Genomic DNA, 27,829 nt, shown 5'->3' on the forward strand with positions numbered 1-27,829 from the left:
TTAGCTTGCTGTCTGTCCAGAGATGTCTTTGGTTTGTTTGGATAGAGTTAAACTCCAACATTGATATGCGACTGAATTGTGTTTGTGACTCTCTGTATGAATGTATTTTGTATATAAATAAAATGAATAAAATATATTTTTGAAATAAACGTGGTGCCACTCTAAGAAGGATAGTAAGGACAAGCCAGGGAACTATAGACCAGTGAGCCTGACGTCGGTGGTGGACAAGTTGTTGGAGGGAATCCTGAGGGACAGAATGTACATGTATTTCGAAAGGCAAGGACTGATTAGGGATAGTCAACATGGCTTTGTGCGTGGGAAATCATGTTTCACAAACTTGATTGAATTTTTTGAAGAAGTAACAAAGAGGATTGATGAGGGCAGAGCGGTAGATGTGATCTATATGGACTTCAGTAAGGCGTTTGACAAGGTTCCCCATGGGAGACTGATTAGCAAGGTTAGATCTCATGGAATACAGAGAGAACTAGCCATTTGGATACAGAACTGGCTCAAAGGCAGAAGACACAGGGTGGTGGTGGAGAGTTGTTTTTCAGACTAGAGGCCTGTGACCAGTGGAGTGCCACAAGGATCAGTGCTCGGTCCTCTACTTTTCGTCATTTACATAAATGATTTGAATGTGAGCATAAGAGTTCGGTTAGTAAAGTTTGCAGATGACACCAAAATTGGAGGTGTAGTGGACAGCGAAGAGAGTGACCTCAGATTACAACAGGATCTTGATCAGATGGGCCAATGGGCCGAGAAGTGGCAGATGGAGTTTAACTCAGATAAATGCGAGGTGCTGCATTTTGGGAAAGCAAATCTGATACACTTAATGGAGTGGGAGTCCTGTGGATTGTTGCTGAACAAAGAGACCTTGGAGTGCAGGTTCATAGCTCCTTGAAAGTGGAGTTGCAGGTAGATAGGATGGTGAAGAAGGTGTTTGGTATGCGTTTTGTTTTTGTCAGAGTATTGAGTACAGGAGTTGAGAGGTCATGTTGTGGCTGTACAGGACATTGGTTAGGCCACTGTTGGAATATTGCATGCAATTCTGGTCTCCTTCCTATCAGAAAGATGTTGTGAAACTTGAAAGGGTTCAGAAAAGATTTACAAGGATGTTGCCAGGATTGAAGGATTTCAGCTATAGGGAGAGGCTGAATAGGCTGGTGCTGTTTTCTCTGGACCGTTGAAGGCTGAGGGGTGACCTTATAGAGGTTTACAAAATTATGAGGGGCATGGATAGGATAAATAGGCAAAGTCTTTTCCCTGGGATTGGGGAGTCCAGAGCTAGAGGGGAAAGATATAAAAGAGACCTAAGGGGCAACCTTTTCACACAGAGGGTGGTATGTGTATGAAGTGAGCTGCCAGAGGAAGTGGTGGAGGCTGGTACAATTGCAACATTTAAAAGGCATGTGGATATGAATAGGAAGGGTTTGGAGGAATATGGGTCAGGTGCTAGCAGGTGGGACTAGATTGGGTTGGGATATCTGGTCGGCGTTGTCTGGTTGGACCGAAGGGTCTGTTTCCATGCTATACATCTCTATGATTCTATGAACTGTGACACAGGACACTGCGCTCTACAGTCTGGTCCTCGGGATGCACACAGAGACAAACATCGACTACAGCTGGAGGATGATCAACTCCATGAAAGATGTTCTTTCATCTGCCTGAAACCTGTTGGTCTTCCAAAATAAAGAATTTACCCTGACTGAATGTTGTAGACTGACACATTCCAAGGTCCAGGACTAAGTGCTGATGGAAGCACTAAAGCATGGGGCAGCTGCTACAAAGGAGTACTGAGGAAGACCAATGTTTGAGGTCATTCTGCCAAGTTAAATGGGGTCCTTTCAGTTATTGAACCCACCCAGTACTTCAAATGCATGTAATTAAAGTCTCTTCATTATATTATTAGTGCCTTTCTTGCATGTCTTTTCTCTCTCGTGATTTGTTTTCTACTCCACATCCTGACTACTTCTAGGGCGCCTGTATACAACTCCCATCAGGGTCTCTTTTCACTTGCAAGAGATGCCTTTGGTTTATTTAGATAGAGTCAAACTCCAGCGTTTGTTTCGTTCTTTTGATATGCTATTGTACAGAACCAAACTACATTTGTGATTGCATATATATATATTATGAATAAAGTATATTTTTGTAATTAAAAAACATCAGGAAAGTAGAAGAGTTACCTGGAAGTTGTTTCAGGAGAAAGTCACACAGTGTAGGTTAAGTACTTTAAATTTGGACAGTGGTCAGGACTGAAAGGGCGTGACTACAAATGAGGCAGGTATAGGGATCCTGATTTTAGCACTGGCAGAGCCTCTGCTCTTGACCTTGTCCAATAGGTATGAGGTACTTGCTTTCTTTGTGGATGAGGAAAAGGACTGTAGGAAGTCGTGCAGGAAAAAGGGGCTATATTTTTTGTGGTGCACTGGTATCAGTACTGGAAAAAGATACTGTATTGATGGGTTGGACTCCCACTGAACTGATCTGGGACTAGGATCCTGGCAGAAAGGCTAAATGGTGTGATCATTATGGACTGCAGACAACACCCCAGTCATTAAAGACCTCCGCAAAGGTTATTAAAGTTTTCAGAACAAGTAATAAGGCAGAGAGTATGGAAAAGGTCAGGAATCTAACATCAGGCATAACAGATAAGGGAGGGTGGTAAACATAGCCGTTGTACTTAAATGTGCGCTATTTACATAATGAGCTTGTCGCACAGATTGAAATTAGCAGATACATTATTATGGATATTGCCGAAATGGCTGCAAAGGGATAAGGGCTGGGACTAAACATCCAAGGATATGCATTGCATTGAAAGGACAAGCAGATAGTCAGAAGGGGCAGGGTTATTTTGTTAGTGTGAAATATAAATCAATAATAAGAAACACTGTGGGGTTGGACAGTGTAGAATCTGTGCAGGGAATGTGAGGAACTGCAAATGAAAAGAGACCCTGATGGGAGTTGTATATAGGTGCCCTGGCAGTAGTCAGGGTGTGGGGCAGAAAACAAATCACGAGAGAAAAGACATGCAAGAAAGGTACTAATACAATAATGAAGGGACTTTAATATGCAGGTGGACTGAGAAAATCAGGTTGTTAGTGGATCCCCAGAAAAGGAATTTGTGGAACATCTTTGTTTAAAAGGTTTTCTTTGGAGGGGTGCAGCTTGTGGTAGAGCCCAAAGGGAACAGGCAATTCTGGATTTGGTGATGTATAATCATGCAGACTTAATTAGGGAGCTTAAGGTAAAGGACCATAATATTACAGAATTCACCCAGCAGTTTGAAAGGGAGAAGCTGGAATTGGATACAACAATGTTACAATTGAGTGAAGATAACTACAAGTACATGAAGGGGGAGCTGGCCAGAGTTGATTGGAAGGGGAACCTAGCACAGAAGTTGTGCAGTAGCAAAAGCAGTAGCAGGAGTTTCTGGGGATAATTTGAGAGGCGCAGTAGAAATTCATACCAAGGAAGAAAGAAACATCAGGAGGACAAGGCAACCATGGCTGACAAGGGAAGTTAGGGACAACATAAAAGCAAAAGAAAAGGCACATAATGTAGCGTAGCTTAGTGAGAAGCCTTTTAAAATGAGCAGAGGGCAACTACGAAACCAAGAAGGGGAGTATTAGAAGAAATATGAAGTAATCTTCTCACAAACTTTGAAATATGAAGTAAGCTATTTATTAATATGCAAGAAGATTGGAAAAAGCTTTTTTTAAGATAAGTAAAAGGTAATAAAGTCAAGAGTGGACATTGGTCTGCTGGAAAAAGAGGCTGGAGAAGTAGCAATGGGAACAACTAAATGGCAGAGGAACTGAATAGGTACTTTGTATCAGTTTCCACAGTGGAACACCCCAGTAACATACCAAAACTTCGAGAATTGGGGGCAGAGGTGAGCATAGTGGCCACCACTAGGGAAGCTGCTGGGAAAGCTGCAAGGTCTGAAGGTGGTTAAATCATCTAGACTGGATTGACTACAGTTAGCTGAGAAAACTATAGAGGCATTGGTGGTGATTTTTCAGGAATCGTTGGATTCAGGAAGGGTCTCAGTGAACTGGCAAATGGTTCATTCAACAATCCTATTCAAGAAAGGAAGAAGAAGACAGCATATTATATGCCACTTAGCCTGACCTCTGTTGTTTGTAAGATTTTCAAGTCTATTATTAAGGGTGAGGTAGTGGAGTATTTGGAAGTGAATGTAAAATAGGACTGAGTCAGCATGGCTTCTTCAACAGGCTAGAGTTCGAGTGTGTTGTGTGTTATTGTTTAGGTCTGTTTAAATCTGTTGTGTAGAAATCGGCGGACTGCGCTTATCAGGTACCCGTTGTTCCTGAATACATTGTAGAGGTGTTTTTCCTCAGCTTCTCATAGTTCCTGGTTGATGCAGTGTGTTGTGGCTCATTTAAATAATGTCCTGATGCAGCTCCGTTTATGGTGTTGGGATGATTGCTCCTGTAGTTGAATATCTGGTCAGTGTGTGTGGATTTTCTGTAAACACTGGCCAAAGCTCTCCATTGGCAATGTATTCTACTGTGACATCTAGGAAGGGGAGTCTGTTATTGTTCTCTTCCTCTTTGGTGAACTTTACACCAGCAAGGATATTGTTTATGTGTTTGTGGGTTTCTTCTAATTTGTTGCGTTTCATGATGACAAAGGTGTCATCCACATAGCAGACCTAAAACTTGGGCTGGATCGTGGAAAGGGCTGTTCATTCTAACCTCTGCATAACTTCTTCTGCTAAGAGTTCATAGGCGTCTCATGATTTGTTTGTACGTCTTGTCATTGAAGATGAAGTGGGTTGTGAGGCACAGGTCTACTGATTTGAGGATGCTGTCCTTGCTGATGGAGTTGGTGCTGACAGGTGTTTGTGTCCTTGCTTCGTCTAGCAGTGAGGCCAGTGTTTCTTTGTCTAAGGTGATATTGATATGAATAGGGCTGTCACATCAAAGGAAACCATGACCTCGTCGTCCTCTACCTTGGTGCCTTTGATGATGTTAAGGAATTCCTGGGTGGAATGGATGGAGTGGCTTGAGTCTTCTACTAGGTGTTTCAGTTTGCATTGCAGTTCCTTTGCTAGTCTTGGTCTACTGGGAAGACAGACTATGGGTCTGGGGGTGGGGGTGGGGGTTGTTTATGTACCATTGGTGATCCATTGTAGTGAGACAGAAGAGCACAAAGACACAGAGTTTATAGGCAGAGAGACAAAAGATCATACTACTGGTGTGAGAGTGTTGGATAATAAGTCCTGCAGGTGACCAAGAGTGTTAGATGGTGTGAGTAATGTGTCAACAGCTGAATAACGTCATCAACTTGTCTGACCAGACTCTTTAACTGGACAAAATCAAAGTTCTCAGCCGAGGGCTCAATTTCTGGCCCACTACCAAAATTGACCCTCTTGGTCTCACAGCAGACACAGAGAAATTCATCAGGCATTATGAGGGTCCGGGAATGCTTCAATGAACCCCAAGATGTCAGCAGCGAGGCCACGACACAACTAATGAACTGAACAGTCTACAGAGAGATTCATGGTTCAATGACCAATGGAGGATTCGTCAAATTGGACCCCTCCGGAAGGCCATTGTCCCAGGGTTGACATGCGTGCTCAAGTTGTCAGGAGATGCGTTAACGCCAGATTCATCAGCCGCACTCACAAGATAGTATAGTACGTCACCCAAGCAACGCCATCCATGCGCTCAAGAACAATCGCAACATTGTCATCAAACCAGCAGACAAAGGAGAAGCCAGCATTATACAGAATAGAATGGACTACTACAAAGAAGCATACTGACAACTGAACAACCAGGAACACACTCAACTACTTGCCGATCCTACCAAAGAACACACCTGTTAATTCAATCTCCAGATCTTCAGTGTATCCTATATACTCTCATCCAGCGTACTTTTTGCATAGAGAACTTCTACTGCCTTCAGAAGATACACAAAGCCAACACACTTAGATGTCCTATTGTATCATGCAAAAGGACCCTATTTGAGAACCTCTCTAGCTATGTCGAAGGCATCTTGAAACCTATGTACAAGGAACCCTCAGCTTCTGTTGCGACGCTACAGATCTCTTGCAGAAACTCAGCACCCAAAGACCAGTCAAACTAGGAACATTCCTCCTCACAATGGACATTTCAGCACTTTACACCAGCATCCCCCATGATGATGACATCATTGCAACAGCCTCAGTACTCAATACCAACAACTGTCAATTTCCAACATCATCTTACGACTCATCTGCTTCATCCTCGATCGTAATGTCTTCACCTTCAAAAATCAGTTCTTCATCCAGACATGCAGAATGGCCATAGAAGAAAGTGAGGACTGCAGATGCTGGAGATCAGAGCTGAAAATGTGTTGCTGGAAAAGCACAGCAGGTCAGGCAGCCTCATTCCTGAAGAAGGGCTCATGCCCGAAACATCGATTCTCCTGCTCCTTGGATGCTGCCTGACCTGCTGCGCTTATCATACAGAATGACCATGGGGAGCAAATTTGCACTCCAACATGCCAATACTTTCATGCACAAGTTTGAGCAAGACTTCTTTGTTACGCAGGACCTCTGATCAATGCTACACATCAGATACATCGACGACGTTTCTTCTGTTGGATTCATGGCGAGGAATCACCACAACAACTACATAGCAACACCAACAAGTTTCACCTGTTAGGACATGGCGTAAATCCTTCTGGTATTTAAACCAGCTACATAGAAAATATTCACCCCGAGCTGTAATCTGTTAAAATTCGAGAGGCAAAGAACTATCCCAGAGGTTACTATTTCAAGCAAAAATTAACAATTTTATTCTTTAAGAGAATAAACAGAGAACATTAAAACAACAGCTATTTATAACTCCTTTCTCTTAAACCTGTCTTTTATCTCCCACTTTACAATACATGTCCAATAAAAAAGTCCCAATTTAAGATTTACAAAAAAAAATCACCTTTCAAAACCAGTCAGCTTTGCCAATTCTCCTTTCTAGATTTTCCTCTATAGATTCCCTCCAGGTTGGCCTCGATGTACAGCTGCGCAAACTCCCCAGAGACAGGTAACTTTCAAAGAGTTCTTCAGCTAGCGGTCTACTTCTGTTGGTCTTTTGGCAGTTCTTTCTCGTGCTATTCAAAGTGTCTTGTTTTATACCCCAAAACATCGGCTCGTTTCATTGGTTTTAATATTATCAAAATATTAAATTCAAATTTGATTGGATTTTGGTATCTTGGGGCTTAATTTAAACTGATTGGCTGAATTTGAATTTATTTTTGTTACATGGCAACCCATCTGCTATTTGTTTCGAACAAGTGTTACATTGTTACTTTGTTCAGGACACTCTGTACTTTCAGTCCTTGCTAGCTTTTCAACTCTCTTAAAAGGTACAATATACTTCTACACCTTCATAATATATCCCACCAGACTTACCATGGACTACTATTCAGAATCAGTCTCATTCTTGGACACAAGCATCTCCATCAAGGACAGTCACCTCAATACCTCACTCTACCACAAGCCCACAAATAGCCTCACGATGTTGCACTTCTCTAGCTTCCATCCTAAACATGTTAAAGAAACTAGCCCTACTGACAAGCCCTGCATATGCACAGGATCTGCTCGGATGAGGAGCAACAGGACAGACATAAAGATTTTGAAGGACGCCCTCATGAGAATGGATACAATGCTCAACTCATCAATGGCCAGTTCCATGTGCCACTGTGACAAACCTCAATGACCCCCCCTAAGATAGACACCGGATGTAACCGTTACAATACACTTCATCATCCAGTACTCCCCTGGAGTGAAGAAACTACATCAAGTTCTTCACAGCCTTCAACATGTAATCGATGATGATGAGCAATCCCACCAAGATCGGATTCCTCCTACAGTCCAAAGATGTGCAGATTAGGTGAATTGGTCATGCTAAATTGCCCGTGGAGATAGGTGCATTAGCTAGGGGGAATGGGTCTAGTTTGATTACTCTTCGGAGGGTCGGTGTGGACTAGTTGGGCAGAATTTCCGCACTGTAGGGAATCTATTCTAATCTATTCTAATCCGTACCCACCACCTCTCACCTTCAAACAACCACCAAACCTTAAATAGACCATTGTTCTCAGCAAATTACCCAGCCTTCAGGACAACATTGACCACAACACCACACAACCGTGCCATGGTAACTTCTGCAAGACATGTCAGATGACTGACATGAATATTACCATCACACATGGGAACACCACACGGTGGCACAGTGGTTAGCACTGCTGCCTCGCAGCGCCTGAGACCCGGGTTCAATTCCCGCCTCAGGCGACTGACTGTGTGGAGTTTGCACGTTCTCCCCGTGTCTGCATGGGTTTCCTCCGGGTGCTCCGGTTTCCTCCCACAGTCCAAAAGATGTGAAGGGTCAGGTGAATTGGCCATGCTAAATTGCCCGTAGTGTTAGGTAATGGGTAAATGTAGGGGTATGGGTGGGTTTCGCTTCGGCGGGTCGGTGTGGACTTGTTGGGCCGAAGGGCCTGTTTCCACACTGTAATGTAATCTAATCTAATACACAACAGATGCTCATGTGACTCAGCCAATGTTGTCTATCTCATAAGCTGCAGGTAAGGATGCCACGAGGCATGGTATATTAATGACACCAAGCAGACACTATGACAACGGATGAATGGACACCACACAATAATCGCCACACAGGAATGTTCCCTCCTAGTCAGGGAACACTTCAGCGATCAAAGACATTGAGCCTCCGATTCTCAGGTAAGTGTCATCCAAGGTGGACTTCAAGATACATAACACCACAGAATCGGCAGCAAAAACTAATAGCCAAGTTCTGTATTCACGAGGACAGCCTCAACTGTGATCTTGGGTTCGTGTTACACTACATGTGATACTCTTGGTCACTTGCAGAGACTTATTATCTGACACTCCACTCATACTAGTTGTATGACCCTTTAATCTCCCTGCTCTTGATCTCTCTACCTTTAAACTCTGTCTTTGTGCACTACGAAAGCTTGTGATTTCAAATAAGCCTGTTGGGCTATAACTTGGTGTCATGTGACTTCTGACTTTGTCCACCAAGTCCATCACCAGCATCTCCAAATCAGAATCAATCTGCTTGATTTTCAACTAAGCTCAGTCATAATTTAATTGGTTCTTTTTCCATTGTAATACCTCTACCAGAGACCACTTGCATCTAATCGGCACTCCTCTCTTGTAAATGTAAATGTTGTTTTTCCTTTAGACTTTTTTTTTCTTGTGAATTGTCCTGATAAGTACAAGATGTAAAGCTTGACAAAGTGAGTCTCTCTGCACTAACATACAAAGCATATTAGAGTTGAAACATTAACTCTGCTCTTCTCCCTTTAGATGCTGCCAGACCACTACGGCCAATTGTGGAAAATCTGGAATTAAGAGTATAATGGTGACAATGAATTTCTTGTCAATTGTAGTTGACTAAAGTCCTTTAGGGAAGGAAACAGATATCTATATCTGGTCTAGCCTACATGCACTATGGTTAACTCTTAAATGCCCTCTGAGCAATTATGAATGGGCAATAAATGCTAACCTAACCAGTGATGCCTACATCCCAGGAATGAATAATGAGTAATAAATATCTGCTGAGTTGCTCTAGCAATTTATTTTGCTTTCAGATTTACAACATCTGTATGTTTTGTTTTAGTCCTATTCAATTTGCATCAATGATTTGGATAGGCCTAGAGTGAGTAGTATAAAAAATTGAAGATGATTCCAAAATTAAAGCTATAATTTTCAGAAAATGATAAATGCCATGAGATAACATTGATAATATTATCAGAGAATAGATTAATGAAATGGGAAAGCAAATTCAGTTTGTAACTGGACAATATATGCGCCGATGAAGAATCATCTGGACTCAAAACATTACTTTGCTTTCTCTCCATAGATGCTGCCTAACCCGCTTGATCTCCAGCACTTTTTGTTTTCAATATGTGTTCTACTTTCTTTTGCAATGCAGAAAGGATTTGTTGTGGGTTACAGCCTTTAATTTTTTTTTAGTGCCACACATGCATATAAGCTTACAGGGGCCAACTTGTCCTGTACAGGTCGCATGCAGCTTAGAGGGAACATTGGGTTTGAAATGTTATATTTTATAGCAGTATCAGTGGCTGTACTCGTAGCTGTAGACAAAGTAGGATTAATCAGACAGCATCAGAGAAGGGTCAAAACATCCCAGAAATGCCCATCTAGCAGGATGTTTGTTCTCAGTTTTAATGTCCAAGATCTTTTCCAGAAGCATCAATTCAGAAATCTGTGCTTTAGTTGTGATGCTTTAGAAAAAGTTCAGATAGTTGCTATAGCCCAGTCTGTTAGTCATAACAAGTGTAATCTTTATTGTGGCACACAAAGTGATCACAGCTGTCAATTTTCAAGCTGGGAAAGCACAAAGGACATTGATAAAATGTGCTCTTTGCCAAGACTCCTCAATTCATATACTTTAACAATGTTTCTGCAAAGAGAATGTCATCAACAGTTTCAGTGTTGTTGTAACGTGAAGGATTGTTAGGGCTGTTGATCAGCACACATTTGTAACTGTGTATTCCAGATGTACTTTTATGAACTAAGTAGTCCTTCCCTAAATGTGCAGCGATTTGTGATCAAAGAATGGTTTCTTGTACCTGAGTTCATGACATTACTGGAAACTGACATGATGTTTTATTTGCTGTTTCCAGTTTGTTTTTTCTTTAGTTTTCTCCCCATTGCTGCCAATTTGCTTGGTACCATTGGTTTACATGTGAAAAACTGTCAGTGCCAACAGGACGGCAACACAATTGAGTTTGATTCCATCTTTGATCTCATCTAAATAAGATGCACTTTCCAGAGTCTGGAACAGATGTCTAGTTTATAGAACGTGAACTAACTAATTAGCTTTATGATAACGTGACAGCTTCATGGTAACGTTTAGTAATACCAAATCTCATTGAAACCTTCATTTCATTAAAATTTTCTAGCATACTGGACAAGGTAGATGCAGGATGTATGTTCCTGATTATGGGGGTGCGCAGAACCAGGGGTCACAGTCTAAGAATATGTGTAAACTATTTAGGATTGAGATGAGGAGAAATGTCTTCATTCAGAGACGAGTAAGCCTGTGGAATTCACTAATACAAAGCTGCCAAGACCAAAACGTTGCATGGTTTCAAGAAGGAGCTGGATATAGCACATGGAGCTGAACGCTTCAAACGGTTGGGAGAAGGAATCAGGAATAGACTATTCAGGTAGATAATCAGCCATGATCACATTGAATGCTAAGGCAAGCTTGATTGGCTGAATGGCCTCCTCCTGTACTAAGGTACATTGATTAATGTTTTGGATAGAATCAGGAAAAGTTGGGAAAATCATGCAAGATGGCCAGCAGTGAGCTTTGCGCTGTCAAAAGTCCTGCTATCCATTCAAGTGTCAACTGGCGAGATGAGATTCTCACCTATGAGCAATGAGAGCCATATCTGCATTCACATGCAAGCATGGATATCCTTACTATTACATCATCCTGCTTCAATGATATGTCATTTCCCATTCTCCCACTCACTGGATAGAAATCAGATAGCAGCAATTCCCAACCTGAAAGTCAGTGGTACCCTGGTGATTCCAGGCCTCCATCTTCAACATCACACACTAACATCTCAGGACAAGTCTGCACAGCGACCACACACACCCCACCCCCTCGCCATTAGTTCAATTTCACAACTGCAATCAATTGTTTAAAAAATATATAGTAATTGTATTTTAAAGATTAGTTTTAACAACAAGTAAAGTACTTTTATTTCTGTAGTAATAAGATTGGATAGAAAAATTTGGAAGCCAAGGTCACTTAATGAACCATCTGGGGAATATTCATTGATTAATACAGAAATTTCAGTTTTTCATTAATATTGATGAAATACTGATACACATTACTGATTAGAAAATTTCAATACATAAATATTTCAATTTAATTTTGAAGTTATTTGTTTTCTTCAATTTCAATTAACACCAGGCTGTATAAATAAAACAAAAATTGTCATGAATGAACATACATTACCCTCCATGATGCAGAAGGTAATTTTGTCAATTTCACATAGTTGGTAGGGAAGTTTAACCATCAGCAACAAGCATTTGGTAATCATGGGCTCATTTTTTTTCAACGGTTTCCCAACTGATGCCAAGTCACACTGCCAGCAATACTTGGATCATTACTCCCTTAAGATGCTTACTTCCAATGTCAAACTGGCTTGTCTTTGGCTGTCAGCATGATTCAGATTTCCCATAGCAATCATGAGGTGATGCACCACTCTAAGTTGCAACAATTCCTCAGCTATCTCAGCAGATTCTTGAATGAGTAAACTGTGAAAGGCAAAAAGTTATCAACAGATAACACAAATACTGTAATTAGAATGGATTAATAAAAATAATAAACTCAATGAATTTTGTCTTTTTTTTAAAAACCAAAAATTTGTTTTCCTTCTCTCCAAAATAAATAGGTTCTCACCTTGGTGTCAATACTGGGAAGAATACCACTTTTATCATTGTTGACATAAAGTAAGCATAAGTCAGATATAAAGTCAGCAGACTCAGTGCAAAATACTGTTTATTCTGTCAATAATATGCCTTAACCATAAGTTCAATCGAACAATGCATAGTGCAGTGCTATCAATCTTTCCCATCCACATTATCCATTCCAATTTATACTGAAATATTAAACTATTACATGTTTCAAAGAAAAACTTGAATTTATGTAGTAGCTTTTTTATGACCATGTGACATAGCTGTGAAAATGCTTTGCTAATAATGTATTTGTTGAAGAAAAGTCATTGTTATAATGTCGAAAACATGCAGCCATTTTATACATAGCAAACTCCCTCAAACAGGAATATGACAATGACTGCATTATGGGTGGAATCTTGTGAAGACAAAAATAAGTTGCACCTCCTTGCTGGGCAGCCGGTGAGACCTCAATGTTAGCTCTTCTCAAGGAGGTATGCTGCCACATTTTGCCCTGTTATTTACACTTGGCATGTGGACCTTGTTGGCTAAGCAGCATTTATTATCCAACGCTAATTGCCTTGGGAAAATGGTTATGAACTGCCCTGCATTGTTGCAGTTCTTGGGGCATGGGACCACTCACAATGCAGTCAGGAAGAGAGTTCTAGCATTTTGACTAAGCAACAATGAAGGAATAATAATAGAAATCTAAATCAGGATGCCTTCAAGCAACTTATAGATGATGTTCCCATATATCTACTGCCCTTGTCCTTTTAAGCATAGACGTCATGGGTTTTGAAAGTGCTGTTAGAGGAACCTTGGTGAGATATTGTATTGCATCTGAGGATGACATCCTGTGGTGGATGGTGGGCCAATCAAGTGGGCTGTTTCATCTTGTATGGTGTAAAGCCTCTTGAGCATTATTGTCCATTAGAGTATTTCATTGCACTCCTCATCTGCACCTTCCAGATGATGGGCAGGCATAGATAAAACAGACTCACTATTATAGACTTCCCAGGTTCTGAGCCAATCTTTGTCATACTATTGATGTGGCTGATTGGAAGATGCATAAATGTTATTCATCTTTATGCATTATCAGTAAACATCCCCACTTTTGACTTTATGATGGATAAAAAGGTCACTGAAGCAACGGAAGTTGGTTAAGCTCAGAAAACTACGCTGAGGAACTTTAGGGTTCTTGTGACTCAGTGGTAGAGACCCTACATCATGCATGCAGTCCTACATTGTAGTTTCAACAACTGACATATCCTTTTTAGCTATGCCTGATGCTGCTCCGGGCATAGTCTCCTGCACTCCTCTTTTTAACTAGTGTTAATTCCCTGGCTTGATGTTAATGGTAGAATGGAGGGATATTCTAAACCTTGAAGTTATAAATTGTGTTAATTCTGCTGTTAATGGCTCTCAATGCTCAATTAGATGCCTTGTTCCTTCAGTTGCTAGATTTGTTCTGTTAGATATCACTAAGCGATAATCACTCCTACTGATATCTCTGTCCCTTGAACATTTAACAGGCAAGTGGTGGGCCTTTCCCTGTGATTAAGGATGTCAAGGGCAGAAACTGGCACCAAGTGTTGCCAGCCAGTCAGAGACCAACTGTACTCAACACTATGAGAGAAGCTTCCGATCAAGAACACACCCAGGTGTAGGTAAGTGATGGCTATGGGTGGGTGAGTAATTGGGTTGTGGGCAGGGAGTGATTTTCACTGGTCCTCCCTTTTCCAGAGTGCCATTTAAATTGGGGAGTGAAAAGAGAAATAATAGGAGATAGCATGTTTAGGAGAATAGGTACCATACTCTGCAGCAAGGTAGAGTCTCAAAGGCTGTGTTGCTATCTTGTGCCAAGGCTGAGGCCATCTTTCCTGGGCTGAATAGGAACTTGGAATGGGAGGGGAATGATCCAGTGGTTGTGGCCCACATAGGTACCACATAGATTAGGAAAAAGATTATGCTGATGGATTACAAGCAGCTCGGGGCTAAATTGAAAAGCAAAATCACAAAGAGAATAATCAATTCAACTCAACTGGATCCATCATATAAACTCAGTGGCTACAAAGGTCAGAGGCTAGGAATACTGCAATGAGTATCTCACCTCCTGGTTTTCCAAAGCCTGGCCACCATCTACAAGACAATTCAGGAGTATAATGGAATACTCCCCACTTACCTTGATGGGTGCAGCTCCATTCTCAAGAAGTGTGACATCACCCAGAACAAAGTAGCTCACTTCCCTTGGCATCACATTCACAAACATCCACCCACTCCATCACCAATGCTCAGCAGCAGCAATGTGTACTACCTACAAGATGCACTGCAGAAATTCACCAAAGATCCTTAGACAGCACTTTTCATACCCACCACCATTTCCACCTAGAAGGATAAGGGTAGCAGAGACATGGGCGCACTACCACCTGCAAGTTCCCCTCCAAGCCACGAACGACCCTGACTTGGAAATATATTGCTGTTCCTTCACTGTTGCTGGCACAAAATCCTGGAATTTTCTCCCTAACACCATTGTGGGTCAACCTATAGCATGTGGACTGTAGCGGTTCAACAAGACATCTCACCACCACCTTCAAGGGCAACTAGGGACATGCAATAAATACTAGTTAGCCAATGTCCACATTCCCGAGTGAATAAATGTGCAAACTAGCATGGTTAACTAAGATGAGGAAGGTAAATGCATAACTCTTGGATTGGTGTTGGAGAAACCGGTTCTGATTCATGGGGCACTAGCACCTGTACCACGAAAAGAGAATTGTTCCATTTAATTTGAATCATGCTGGGACCAGTGTCTTGTCAAATCATATATCTAGGATTGTAGATAGGACTTAAACTAATTAGTGGTGTGTAGAGTTCAATTAAAGTGAAATTTAGAAAGTCGAGAAGAAATGAGGAGAGATGCAGGGTAGCAAAGAGGTGAACAATAAGAGTGTGAAAGAAGGGGTGGAACATATGCAGAACAGTGTAGCATAAATTAGAACCAGAGTATGATTTAAAAAGTCAACCCTTGTGCTCCGTAGCTGAATGCATGCAGCATTTGTAACAGGATAAATGGAGTTGACAGCTCAATAGGCTCTGGGGTTGCGATTACAGCATGGCAGAATTTTAATTCAGTTTGAGGGAGAACAACATGGGTCTCAAACTAAAATCCGAAGCTTAAATGAGGCAATTACAATAATGTGAAGTAAGAGTTGTGTGAAGAGGACACAGAAAATAGACCAATGGGGCTAGTCAGTGGATTAGCAGTGGCAGACATTTCAGCAGATATTTCATAACATTCAGCAAAACGTTATTCCAGTCGAAAAGAAGGACTTGAGAAAGGTGAACCACCTATAGTTAACAAAAGGCAATCAAGGACAGTGTCCAATCTAAAACTAAGGCACACAAAATAGTGAAAACTTGTGGTTGACTAGAGAATTGGGCATTTTATTAGGAAATAGCAGCAGATGTCTTAAAGGTAAACTGGCAAAACGTATTAAAATAAAAAGCAATACCACCTGCGGGTGTATAAAAAGAATGGCCGAAGTGTGGTACACTTCGAGAATGAAAATGGGAAACAGCAGATAATTTAAACTGCAGTTTTGCATCATTCTTAATATAAACATTCTAAAGAATATAGATAACCAAGGTGATAATGACAGGAAAGATCCTCTAACAGTATTGAGAGAGAGTGAAATAACTCCATGAAGATCAGTATTCTGTCACCAAGTCACCCTTTATTTATGTGTACATAGTATATGACACTGACCCAACTAGCTTAGAGCCAGCTCCTAGAGTGAACAGAACCCCTGAATCTCCTGTTTATATGTCAGCCAGTGCTCCCCGGTTGGTTAGAAGCCCCAATCAGGGAACTCATATTGTAGGAGGTCCACCTGGCTGAACTCTTTCCAATCGCTACATCCCTTTCCCTTAAGTCCTGAAATGTTTGTTCAATGTGTGCAGGAGAGTTTCCTGACACAATATGTAGACAGGCCAACAAGAGGTGAGGCCATACTGGATTTGGTTCTGGGTAACGAACCAGGCCAGGTGTTAGAATTAGAGGTAGGTGAGCACTTTGGGGATAGTGACCATAATTCGGTGATTTTTACTCTCGTGATGGAGAGGGATAAGTGTGTACTACAGGGCAAGAGTTATAGCTGGGGTCAGGGAAATTATGATGCGGTGAGGCATGACTTAGGATGTGTGGCTTGGAAAAGTAGACTCCAAGGCAAGAGTGTAAATGATATGTGGAGCTTGTTCAAGGAGCAACTATTGAGTGTCCTTGATAATTATGTACCTGTCAGGCAGGGAGGAAAGGGTCGTGCGAGGGAGCCGTGGTTTAATAAGGAATTGGAATCCCTTGTTAAATGGAAGAGGGCGGCCTATCTCAAGATGAGACGTGAAGGTTCAATTGGGGCGATTGAGAGTTATAGGGTAGCCAGGAAGGACCTGAAGAGAGAGCTAAGAGCAGCAAGGAGGGGACATGAAAGGTCCTTAGTCGGTAGGATTAGGGAAAACCCTAAGGCTTTCTATAGGTATGTTAGGAATAAAAGAATGACTAGGGTAGGAATAGGTCCAGTCAAGGATAGTAGTGGGAAGTTGTGTGTGGAGGCGGAAGAGATTGGGGAGACACTGAATGAATACTTTTCTTCAGTATTTACTCAGGAACAGGGCATTGTCGTCGGTGTGAATACTGAGTCACAAATAAGTAGAATGGATGGCTTTGAGGTATGTAGAGAAGAGGTGTTGGAAATCCTGGAAAAGGTGAAAATAGATAAGTCCCCTGGGCCTGATGGCATTTATCCTAGGATTCTCTGGGAAGCAAGGGAGGAGATTGCAGAGCCATTGGCCTTGATTTTTATGTCCTCTTTGTCTACTGGAGTAGTGCCAGAAGACTGGAGGATAGCAAATGTGGTTCCCTTGTTCAAAAAGGGGAGTAGGGATAACCCTAGTAACTATAGGCCGGTGAGTCTCACTTCTGTTGTGGGCAAAGTCTTAGAGAGAATTGTAAGGGATAGGATTTATGCACATCTGGATAGGAATAATGTGATCAAGGATAGTCAGCATGGTTTTGTAAAGGGCAGGTCGTGCCTCACAAACCTTATTGAATTCTTTGAAAAGGTGACGAAGGAGGTTGATGAGGGGAAAGCGGTAGATGTGGTATATATGGATTTTAGTAAGGCGTTTGATAAGGTTCCCCATGGTAGGCTACTGCAGAAAATACGGAGATATGGCATTGAGGGTGAGTTGGAGGTTTGGATTAGGAATTGGCTGGATGGAAGAAGACAGAGGGTAGTAGTTGATGGCAAAGTTTCTTCATGGAGTGCCGTCACTAGCGGTGTTCCGCAAGGATCTGTTTTGGGACCATTGCTGTTTGTCATTTTTATAAATGACCTGGAAGAGGGGTTAGAAGGTTGGGTGAGCAAGTTTGCGGATGATACGAAAGTCGGTGGAGTTGTTGACAGTGAGGAAGGATATGGCAGGTTACAGCAGGATATAGAGAAGCTGCAGAGCTGGGCAGAAAGGTGGCAAATAGAATTCAATGTAGCTAAGTGTGAGGTGATTCACTTTGGGAAGAATAACAAAAAGATGGGGTACTGGGCTAATGGTCGGATACTTGGTAGTGTGGATGAGCAGAGGGATCTTGGTGTCCATGTACACAGATCTCTGAAAGTTGCCACCCAGGTAAATAGTGCAGTGAGGAAGGCATATGGCGTACTGGCTTTTATTGGTAGAGGAATTGAGTTCCGGAGTCCTGAGGTCATGATGCAGTTGTATAAGACTCTGGTGCGGCCGCATCTGGAATATTGTGTGCAGTTTTGGTCGCCATACTATAGGAAGGATGTGGAGGCACTGGAACGGGTGCAGAGGAGGTTTACCAGGATGTTGCCTGGTATGGAAGGAAGATCGTATGAGGAAAGACTGAGACACTTGGGGCTGTTTTCATTAGAGAAAAGAAGGTTTAGGGGTGACTTGATTGAGGTGTACAAGATGATTAGGGGGTTAGATAGGGTTGACAGTGTGAACCTTTTCCCTCGTATGGAGTCGGGTATTACAAGGGGGCATAGCTTTAAATTAAGGGGGGGTAGATATAGGACTGAAGTTAGGGGTAGGTTCTTCACTCAGCGAGTCGTAAGTTCATGGAATGCCCTGCCAGTAGCAGTGGTGGACTCTCCCTCTTTATGGGCATTGGATAGGTATATGGAGGATAGTGGGTTAGTATAGGTTAGGTGGGCTTGGATCGGCGCAACATCGAGGGCCAAAGGGCCTGTACTGTGCTGTATTCTTCTATGTTCTATGTTCTATGTAAGACTGTTCTTTTCCCTGTAGCCTCTTCTGAAGCATTTTTGCACAAGGTCCAGTTCCTCCAACACTGCCTCAGACACTGGCGACACATACTGGACCATAGCTTGCCTCTTGTTTCCAGAGAGTTTCAGCCAAAATTAATCTTCAGGCAGCAACAGAATCGAGGCTGCAACATTTATGGTGTCCATCTTGTCCTCCAGAGGTTTCTTCAACACTAGGCAAAGGGGAGAACCCACAGGCTCTGACAGCCTTGCTGATGTTCTGAGGGGCCAGTTATGTTTTGCTCCTGCCCTATTTGCCAGGCTGCACCTTTCATTGGTCCACTTTCTTATTCAGCACCTACACAAACTTTGTACATTATGGGACCTGACCTTGCATTGACCATGCCTCTTACCCATGCAAGGCAATTCCCATGGTTTCAATACCAAACCTGGTCCATGAAGTAAACTCTCTCTCTCTCACTTAAGAGTCTTGTGTGACCTGGCCACCACTGCTGCCATCACCCCCATTTCCCCAATCCCACCCCAGCCACCCCTCCCCAAACCAATCTCATGTAAGATCATCAAGCCAGGAGAACTGGTAATGTCCCTATTGCCTGCTTCATTCAATTAAAGGTTGCTGTAGCTAAACCTGACTGCAGTTATTGCCTGGTGTTTCAGCATATGAAGGGTGTGTGATGTGATTAGACTTAAATATTTAAAAAAGGAATGGTTTAAAGAAAGTTTATATAGCAAATTGCCTCTGTTTTAGAAATGTACAGGTAAATGATACCTGTACTAATACTATAGAATATGGATACTGTAACCTTTCTTCATTTACCACAATGCCAAATTATATAAAGGTCATGTTTGTGCCTGCAAGAGAAAATTAATTAAAATGGATTGTATGTATAACTGTGTGTTCAGGAATTTGCATTATTCACAACCTGCGCCTGACAAGGAATTTGAAATTAGCCCTTTGATTTTCAATCAATCAATAATGTTTAAAATTACACTTACTTTATGCTGGTCCTGTCCAATGAGTTTTTTTTTAAACATTTTCCAACATATCAATATTTGCAATGGAAAATGTTATGTTCTAATAGAAGAATCCAAATTCAGCATTTTGTAATTGCATATCTTCAAAGTTATTAGAAAAAAAACATTTTTTTTTGTTTCTCAGTATCTGAAATTTCTAGAGTCCAAAATAAGATTTTAAACAAATTCCAAACAGGACTTTATGTTGAAAAGTTAACTCCCACCTCAATCCAGGTTGTAAAACCGTATACTCCAACTCATTGCACAATGCCATGGATCTCTCAGCATAACAATAGTTTCCTTGGTTTGTTAACAATTGCTCAATTAGTGATTTGTAATACTAGTGGCAACTTGCAATTTGCCTTGAATAAGATTACTTGGCACTTACCCAATAACTTTTGCTGCTGCCGTCTGCTGTACAAACAAAGGTAGGGATTCTGTAAGAGTTGTTGTGGGTTCATCTAAATGAAAAAGAAAATTACTGTCATTCTGAATGCATTTTTCAAAAAAAAACCTTGACTTATGAAAGGAATTTCCAAATGCTAATACATCTTTATGTTGAAAATATAATAACAAGCTGAAAATATGTTGCTGGAAAAGCGCAGCAGGTCAGGCAGCATCCAAGGAGCAGGAGAATCGACGTTTCGGGCTATTTCCCTCTCCTCCCCTATCAGCGTTCCGAAAAGACCACTCCCTCCATGACTCCCTTGTCAGGTCCACACCCCCCACCAACCCAACCTCCACTCCCAGCACCTTCCCCTGCAACTGCAAGAAATGCAAAACTTGCGCCCACACCTCCCCCCTTACTTCCCTCCAAGGCCCCAAGGGATCCTTCCATATCTGCCACAAATTCACCTGCACCTCCACACACATCATTTACTGCATCCGCTGCACCCGATGTGGCCTCCTCTATATTGGAGAGACAAGCCACCTACTTGCGGAACGTTTCAGAGAACACCTCTGGGACACGCGGACCAACCAACCCAACCACCCCGTGGCTCAACACTTCAACTCCCCCTCCCATTCCACCAAGGACATGCAGGTCCTTGGACTCCTCCATCGCCAGACCATGGCAACACGACGGCTGGAGGAAGAGCGCCTCATCTTCTACCTAGGAACCCTCCAACCACAAGGGATGAACTCGGATTTCTCCAGTTTCCTCATTTCCCCTCCCCCCCCACCTTGTCTCAGTCTCAACCCTTGAACTCAGCACCACCTTTCTGACCTGCAATCTTCTTCCTGACCTCTCTGCCCCCACCCCCACTCCGGCCTATCAACCTCACCTTAACCTCCTTCCACCTATTGCATTTCCAATGCCCCTCCCCCAAGTCCCTCCTCCCTACCTTTTATCTTAGCCTGCTTGGCACACTTTTCTCATTCCTGAAGAAGAGCTCATGCCCGAAACGTCGATTCGCCTGCTCCTTGGATGCTGCCTGACCTGCTGCGCTTTTCCAGCAACACATTTTCAGCTCTGATCTCTGGCATCTGCAGTCCTCACTTTCTCCTACAACATAATAACAAGCACTTCTTCAAGTGATCCATCTGGAAAAAAATAATTTATGAGCTGTAAATACCAGTCCGTCCTGGTTTTAATATCTGATGTCTGTTGAATTGGCTGGTCTTAGTAGTGAAACATATATTTCACCTGAGTACTACCTACTTGAGAACGAATGAATATCAAAAGTTCTCAGAGAGCTTTTGGAGAACTACATATTTACATAATGTACTGGCTGGTGTGCTGCAGTCAGGAGGCCTCAACACCTGCGGTAATTTGCTTTCACTTTTGGTTGTGGCAGCCATTAAACACTTTGTTTGAAATATGATGTGAAAAGTATGAAGCTGAAATTGAGTGAATTTTCAAAACAATAAGAGAAACAACTACTGTCAAAACAAAGACAAAGATGAACTAAACCACCATCCGCAACTTTGAAGTGCTGTGAGAATCAAAATTTTCAATCCTTGCTGTAATGGAAGTGAAAGAAAATGAGACACAATTAGGATTTTTTTTCCAAATACTGAGAAGCAATGGGATAATGAAGTAGTTGATAGATGGATGAATGAAAAAAAGACCATGACAAAGGAAAAGAAAGGTACATCTGGATTATCTGAAAAATAGTAGATATCAGCATAAGATGGTAGCTCAGCAGAAGGAAAACAGAGGCATAGCCTGCCTTAGGCATACCATTAATGATGTAAATGTTAGATTTTAAAATACTAATGGCTGATCTGTTTTTGATGTAGTTAAATGAAAGACAGGGAAGCAGGAAAATCTCAAATTTGGGAGAGCTCCTTCCCCTTCATTTGAATCTTTAAATGCCCAGCTGAACTACTAATTCAAAAGTACCTGCATGGGATGACATTTTTAAGAATTAGCACTTCCTCAGTACAACCCTGGACACATTACATGTTCAAAACCTGAAGAGAAACTTGCATTAACAACTTGCTATAAGTGTATTCACATTAGAAAAAGAAAATGTTGGCAAGGAGAATACTGAGATACAGGCTACTAGACTAGATGGGATTGAAGTGCATAAGGAGGTGTTAGCAATTCTGGAAAGTGTAAAAATAGATCAGTCCCCTTGGCTGGATGACATTTATCCAAGGATTCTCTGGGAAGCCAGGGAGGAGATTGTTGAGCCTTAGGCTTTGAATTTTATGTCATCATTGTCTACAGGAATACTGCCAGAAAACTGGAGGATAGTAAATGTTCAAGAGGTTATAGGCCAGTGAGCCTTACTTTGTTCATGGGTAAAGCGTTGGAAAAGGTTATAAGAGAGAAGATTTATAATCATCTAGTGAGGAATAAGTTGATTAGGGATAGTCAACATGGTTTTGTGAAGAGAAGATCGTGCCTCACAAACCTTATTGAGTTCTTTGAGAAGGTGACCAAACAGGTGAATGAGGGCAAAGCAGTTAATGTGGTGTATATGGATTTTAGTAAGGCGTTTGATAAGGTTCACCACGATAGGTTATTACACAAAATACAGAGGCAAGGGATTGAGGGTGATTTAGCGGTTTGGATGAGTAATTGGCTAACTGAAAGAAGACAGAGGGTAATGGTTGATGGGCAACATTCATCCTGGAGTTCACTTACTAGTGGTGCACCACAAGGATCTGTTTTGGGTCCACTGCTGTTTGTCATTTTATAAACACTTGGATGAGAGCGTATAAGGATGAGTTAATAAATTTGCAGATGACCCTAAGATTGGTAGAGATGTGGATAGTGCAGAAGGATGTTGTAGATTATAGAGGAACATAGAGGTGCTGCAGAGCTGGGCTGAGAAGTGGCAAATGAAGTTTAATGCAGAAAAGTGTGAGGTGGTTCACTTTGGAAGGAACAACAGGAATGCAGAGTACTGTGCTAATGGCAAGATTCTTAGTAATTTAGATGAGCAAAAGGGTGGCAGTGTCAGGTACATAGATCTCAAAGTTGCCACCCAGGTTGACAGGGTTGTTGAGAAGGCATACCATGTGTTAGCTTTTATTGGTAGAGGGATTGAGTTTTGGAACCAGGAGGTCATGCTGCAGCTGTACAAACTCTGGTGTGGCGCACTTGGAGTATTGCGTACAGTTCTGGTTACCGCATTATAGGAAGGATGTGGAGCTTTGGAAAGGATTCAGAGGAGATTAATTAGGATGTTGCCATGTCTGGAGGGAAGGTCTTACAAGGAAAGACTGAGGGACTTGAGGCTTTTTTGTTGGAGAGAAGAAGGTTGAGAGGTGACTTAATTGAGACATAAGATAATCAGAGGGTTAGATTGGATGGGCAGTGAGAGCCTTTTTCCTCAGATGGTGATGGCCAGCATGAGGGGACATAGTTTTAAATTGAGGGGTGATAGATATAGGTCAGATATCAGAGGTAGTTTCTTTACTCAGTAGTAGGGGCGTGGAACGCACTGCCTGCAACAGTAGTAAACTCGCCAACTTTAAGGGCATTTAAATGGTCGTTGGATAAACATATGAACAAAAATGGAATAGTGTAGGTTGGATTGGCTTCAGATTGATTTCACAGGCCGGCACAACATTGAGCACTGAAGGGCCTGTACAGCACTGTAATGTTCTATGTTCTATGGCAGGACTGCCACCAGCTGAGCTGGAATTGCACATTAAACTGCGAATTTTACAAACTGCTAGATTTTAAAATATTCCACTTCTTAAAATGGTTATAAAAATCACATTGTTTGAATTTTGATAGATAGATTAACATTAAATTGACCACCAATTTAAACTTTTAAAACTGGATTTTTAACCTGGAGTGCCCTTATTTGGATTAAATCAAATGTATTATCTCTGCCATACCACAGTAAAAGTCACGTGCTTTCTGGTAGTACTAAGAAATAAGAGTCCTTGCCTCAATTCTGCAAAGTTTCATCTTACTGCTAAACTTGTAGGACTTCATTCAGAGAGATCCAATGCTACATAATCCATTCAATGTTTCTCTGCCAGAATTAATTAACCACCAAATAAATAATTTTTTTTACCATTCAGACTGAGCATTATTAATGTAAAAACATAAGAACTAGCAGGAGAAGGCAATTCAGCCTCAAGCATGCTCTACCATTTAATACAATTGTGGCTGATGCCACCTCAGCTTCAACTCCACTTTCCTGGTTGCCTACATAACTCTTTACTAATTGAAAATCTTTGTATCTCCTCCTTAAATTGTCCTAGCATTCATGGCACTCTGGTATAGTGAAAGCCACAGATTTACCACCTTCTGAGAGAAATAATTCCTCCTCATCTCTGCGTTAAATCTGTCACCCAAAGCCTAAAATTCTGACCTCTCATTCAAGACTTACCTCAATTAGGACTCTCATGCTTGTAAACTCTCGCGAGTATAGGCTTAAACTGCTCAATCTCTCTTTCTAAAACAAGTCTTTCATCTCTGGAATTGGTTTAAAATTAGAGGGGAACGATTTAAAACTTTTCCATTTGTAGGGGCAACATTTTCAAGCAGAGGGTGGTGCATGTATGAAACATGCTGTGAGAGGTGATGGTAGAGGTGGGTACAATTACAACATTTAAAGGCATCTGGATGGGTACATAAACAAATGCTGGCAAATGGGATTAGGATATCTGTTGGCATGGACGAGTTTGACCAAACCATGTGTTTCCATGCTGTGTTCCTCTATGATAATTGATAGCCTCACACTTTTCCACATTAAACTCCATCTGCCAAATGTTGGGCCATTTGCCTAACCAATCCATATCCATTTGTAAATTGTTCATTCCATCATTACAGCCTACTTTCCTACCTATTTGTCTCATTTGCAAAACTGGCTAGAGTAGTTTCTATCCCTGCATCCAAGTCATTAATACAGATTGGAATGGTTGGGGCCTGAGGACCAGACCCTATAGTATCCCACTAGTTACAGCTTGCCAACCAGAAAAAAGGTCCAATTATTCCGAAGCTTGGCTTCCAGTTGGTTAGCCGATCCTCCATCCAAGCTAATATATTACCCATAATCCCATGTGAACTTACCTTGTGAGTTAACCTTTTGTGCAGCACCATATCAAATGTCCTGTGGAAGTCCAGATATACTGCATCTATAGACCCTCATTATCCACTTTGCTTGTTACATCTTTGATTTGCTAAACTTCTTCAATCAAACACAATTTACCTTTCATAAAACCATAGTAACTCTGGATTTGACTTTCCAATTGTCCCAACACTTAATGGATTCCAACAATTTCCCAATAACACATATTAAACTAACTGTTCATAGTTTCCTCCTTCTTGGCTCCTTCCCTTTTTGAATAAAGGAGTTATATTAGCATTTCACCATTCCACTGGAACCTTTCCATAATTCAGGAAAATTTGGAATATTATAACCAAAGTTATTTCTGCTGCCACTTCCTTAGACTGAAGGACATAGGCCTTCAAAGCCTGGGGACTTGAATGCCTTTATTCCCAGAAGTTTGTTCAGCACTTTTCTCCTAAAATGGTAATTAGTTTAAGTTTCTCCTTTTCTATAATCTCTGCATTACCTGTTTCTATGGGATGATTTCAGCATCTTCTGTGGTAACTGCAACAAAATCTCAATTCCTTCTTTGCTATTTCTGTTCCTACTATTAACTCCCCAGGGCTAAACATTTAGGTGCTATCATCTTCTTTATATACTTACCAAAGCTTTTGTTAGTAGTTTTTATGTTTTGGTAGCCTTCTTTCATAATTAAACTTTGCTCTTTCTAAAGCATTTTAAGTAGCTTTGTTGGTCTTAAAAGTTTCTGAAACCTCCAGTCTGCCACTCATCTTTGCAATATGATACAGTTCAGTTTTTGCCTCTGTCATAGTCATTGATGTTACTTCTAAACTTCTTGCTTAGCCATGAATGTCTTTTTCTCCACTTACAATCTTTCTTTCTCTCTAGAAAATATTTTAGTTGGGAGAAATTGAATATCTCCTTATATGTCTACTACTGTTCATCAACTGTCCTATTTTTAAGTCTTTCTGCATAGTCCACTAGGGCAAAAATCTGTCCTCATGCCTATGTGATTATCTTTGTTTAACACCAGAACACTAGTATGGCATTCAAGTTCCTCATCCTCAAAGTGAATTCGAAATTCCAGCATGTTATAATCACTCTTCCCTAGAGAATCATTTATTCTGAGACCACTAATTAATCACAACGCATTATCTGAGCTGACATGGCACCTACTGTTAAAGCTCACTTGAGAATGTAACTTTAAAAAAAGTTCTGGGATTTACATATGAAAGAACTGAAACCAATATGGTCATTCTAAAAGATGAGAGACTTAACAAACAACCAGGTCTTTTTCAATATATAATTTCAGTTGCATCACACTGTAAACTTTTACTATAAATTCTGTCTTACAATCTTATACTCTACAACCACCTGATGAAGGAGCAGCGCTCTGAAAGTTAGTGCTTCCAAATCAGCCTTTTGGACTATAACCTGGTGTTGTGTGTGATTTTAACACCAGCCAACACCAGCACCTCCAAATCATGACTAATTAATCCCATCTCATTACACAATATTAAAACTAAAATAGCCTGCCAAGTTGGTTTCCTGACATCTTGATCCAAGAAACAATCTCAAAAACACTATTAGCTCTCCCTCAAGGCTACCTTTGTCAATTTGATTGATCTAGTCAAATAAGCAAATATTTACATCATGCAGGATTACTATAATTTTTCCTGGTTTATACAGTTTTGTTCTGTGGACTACTGTTAGGGTATCTGAAGATTATTCCCAACTAAGTTATTTTGCAACCCAGATGAAATATTCTGACCACAAGTACGGAAAGCAACCTTCAGGACTGGTTGGACAGAAATGTCTTTTGCCCTAACTATACTACCTCTGATTAAGACTATATTTTTCCTTTCTCCCTCACCGCTGTATTATGGTCAGTTTGCTCATCCTCTCTACAGATCCCACAGGCAGCAAGAGTCTTGAAACTGTTGGACAATGACAATGACTGAGGTTCCTACAGTGCTACATTCTGGATCCCTCTACCTGCCTCACTTGTAGTTGCACTATCCTGTCCCTGACCAAACATAGAACAATACAGGCCCTTCAGCCCGCAAATGTTATGCCAGCGTTGTGTTCTGCACTAAGATCAGACTAACCTAGATAGCCTTAATCGTACTAGCTTCCATGTGCCAATCCAAGGATCGCTTAAATGCCCCTAATATATCTTACTCTATTACCACTACTGGCAGAGCATTCCATGCACCCACCACTTTGAGTAAAGAACCTACTTCTAACATCTCCCCTAAACCTTCCTCCAATCACCTTAAAATTATGCCCCCTTGTGATAAACACGTCCACCATGGGAAAAGTCTCTCGCTATCCACTCTGTCTATGCCTCTCAACATCAAGTCATCTCTCAGCCTTCTTCGCTCCAATAAGAAAAGCCCTAACTCCGTCAAACTTTCTTCATAAGAAATGCCCTCCAGGCCAGGCAGCATCCTGGCAAATCTCCTTTGCAACCTCTCTAAAACTTCCACATCTTTCCTATAATGAGGTGACCAGAACTGAACACAATATTCCAATTGTGGTCT

General features: G+C 41.4%; 1 protein-coding gene across 3 annotated transcripts in view; it reads right to left on the bottom strand.

Moving 5' to 3' along the window:
* Window positions 1–27,829, bottom strand: part of armh1 (armadillo like helical domain containing 1) — a 60,022-nt gene that overhangs the window by 2,993 nt on the left and 29,200 nt on the right. For 2 of the 3 annotated variants that reach the window (XM_087990271.1, XM_087990270.1), the window contains 2 exons: window positions 20,192–20,264; window positions 12,217–12,346 (listed from right to left, as the gene is read on the bottom strand). In XM_087990271.1, the coding sequence (XP_087846397.1) occupies window positions 12,217–12,346; window positions 20,192–20,264 (203 nt within the window). Of the gene's footprint in view, window positions 1–12,216; window positions 12,347–20,191; window positions 20,265–21,146; window positions 21,308–27,829 lie in introns of those variants that run through there. The other variant, XR_015758039.1, reaches the window with a different exon arrangement.

The sequence above is a fragment of the Chiloscyllium plagiosum genome, unplaced genomic scaffold (assembly GCF_037043375.1).
Source record: "Chiloscyllium plagiosum isolate Xiang-an unplaced genomic scaffold, Cpla_swu_hap1 HiC_scaffold_9, whole genome shotgun sequence".
NCBI lineage: Eukaryota > Metazoa > Chordata > Chondrichthyes > Orectolobiformes > Hemiscylliidae > Chiloscyllium > Chiloscyllium plagiosum.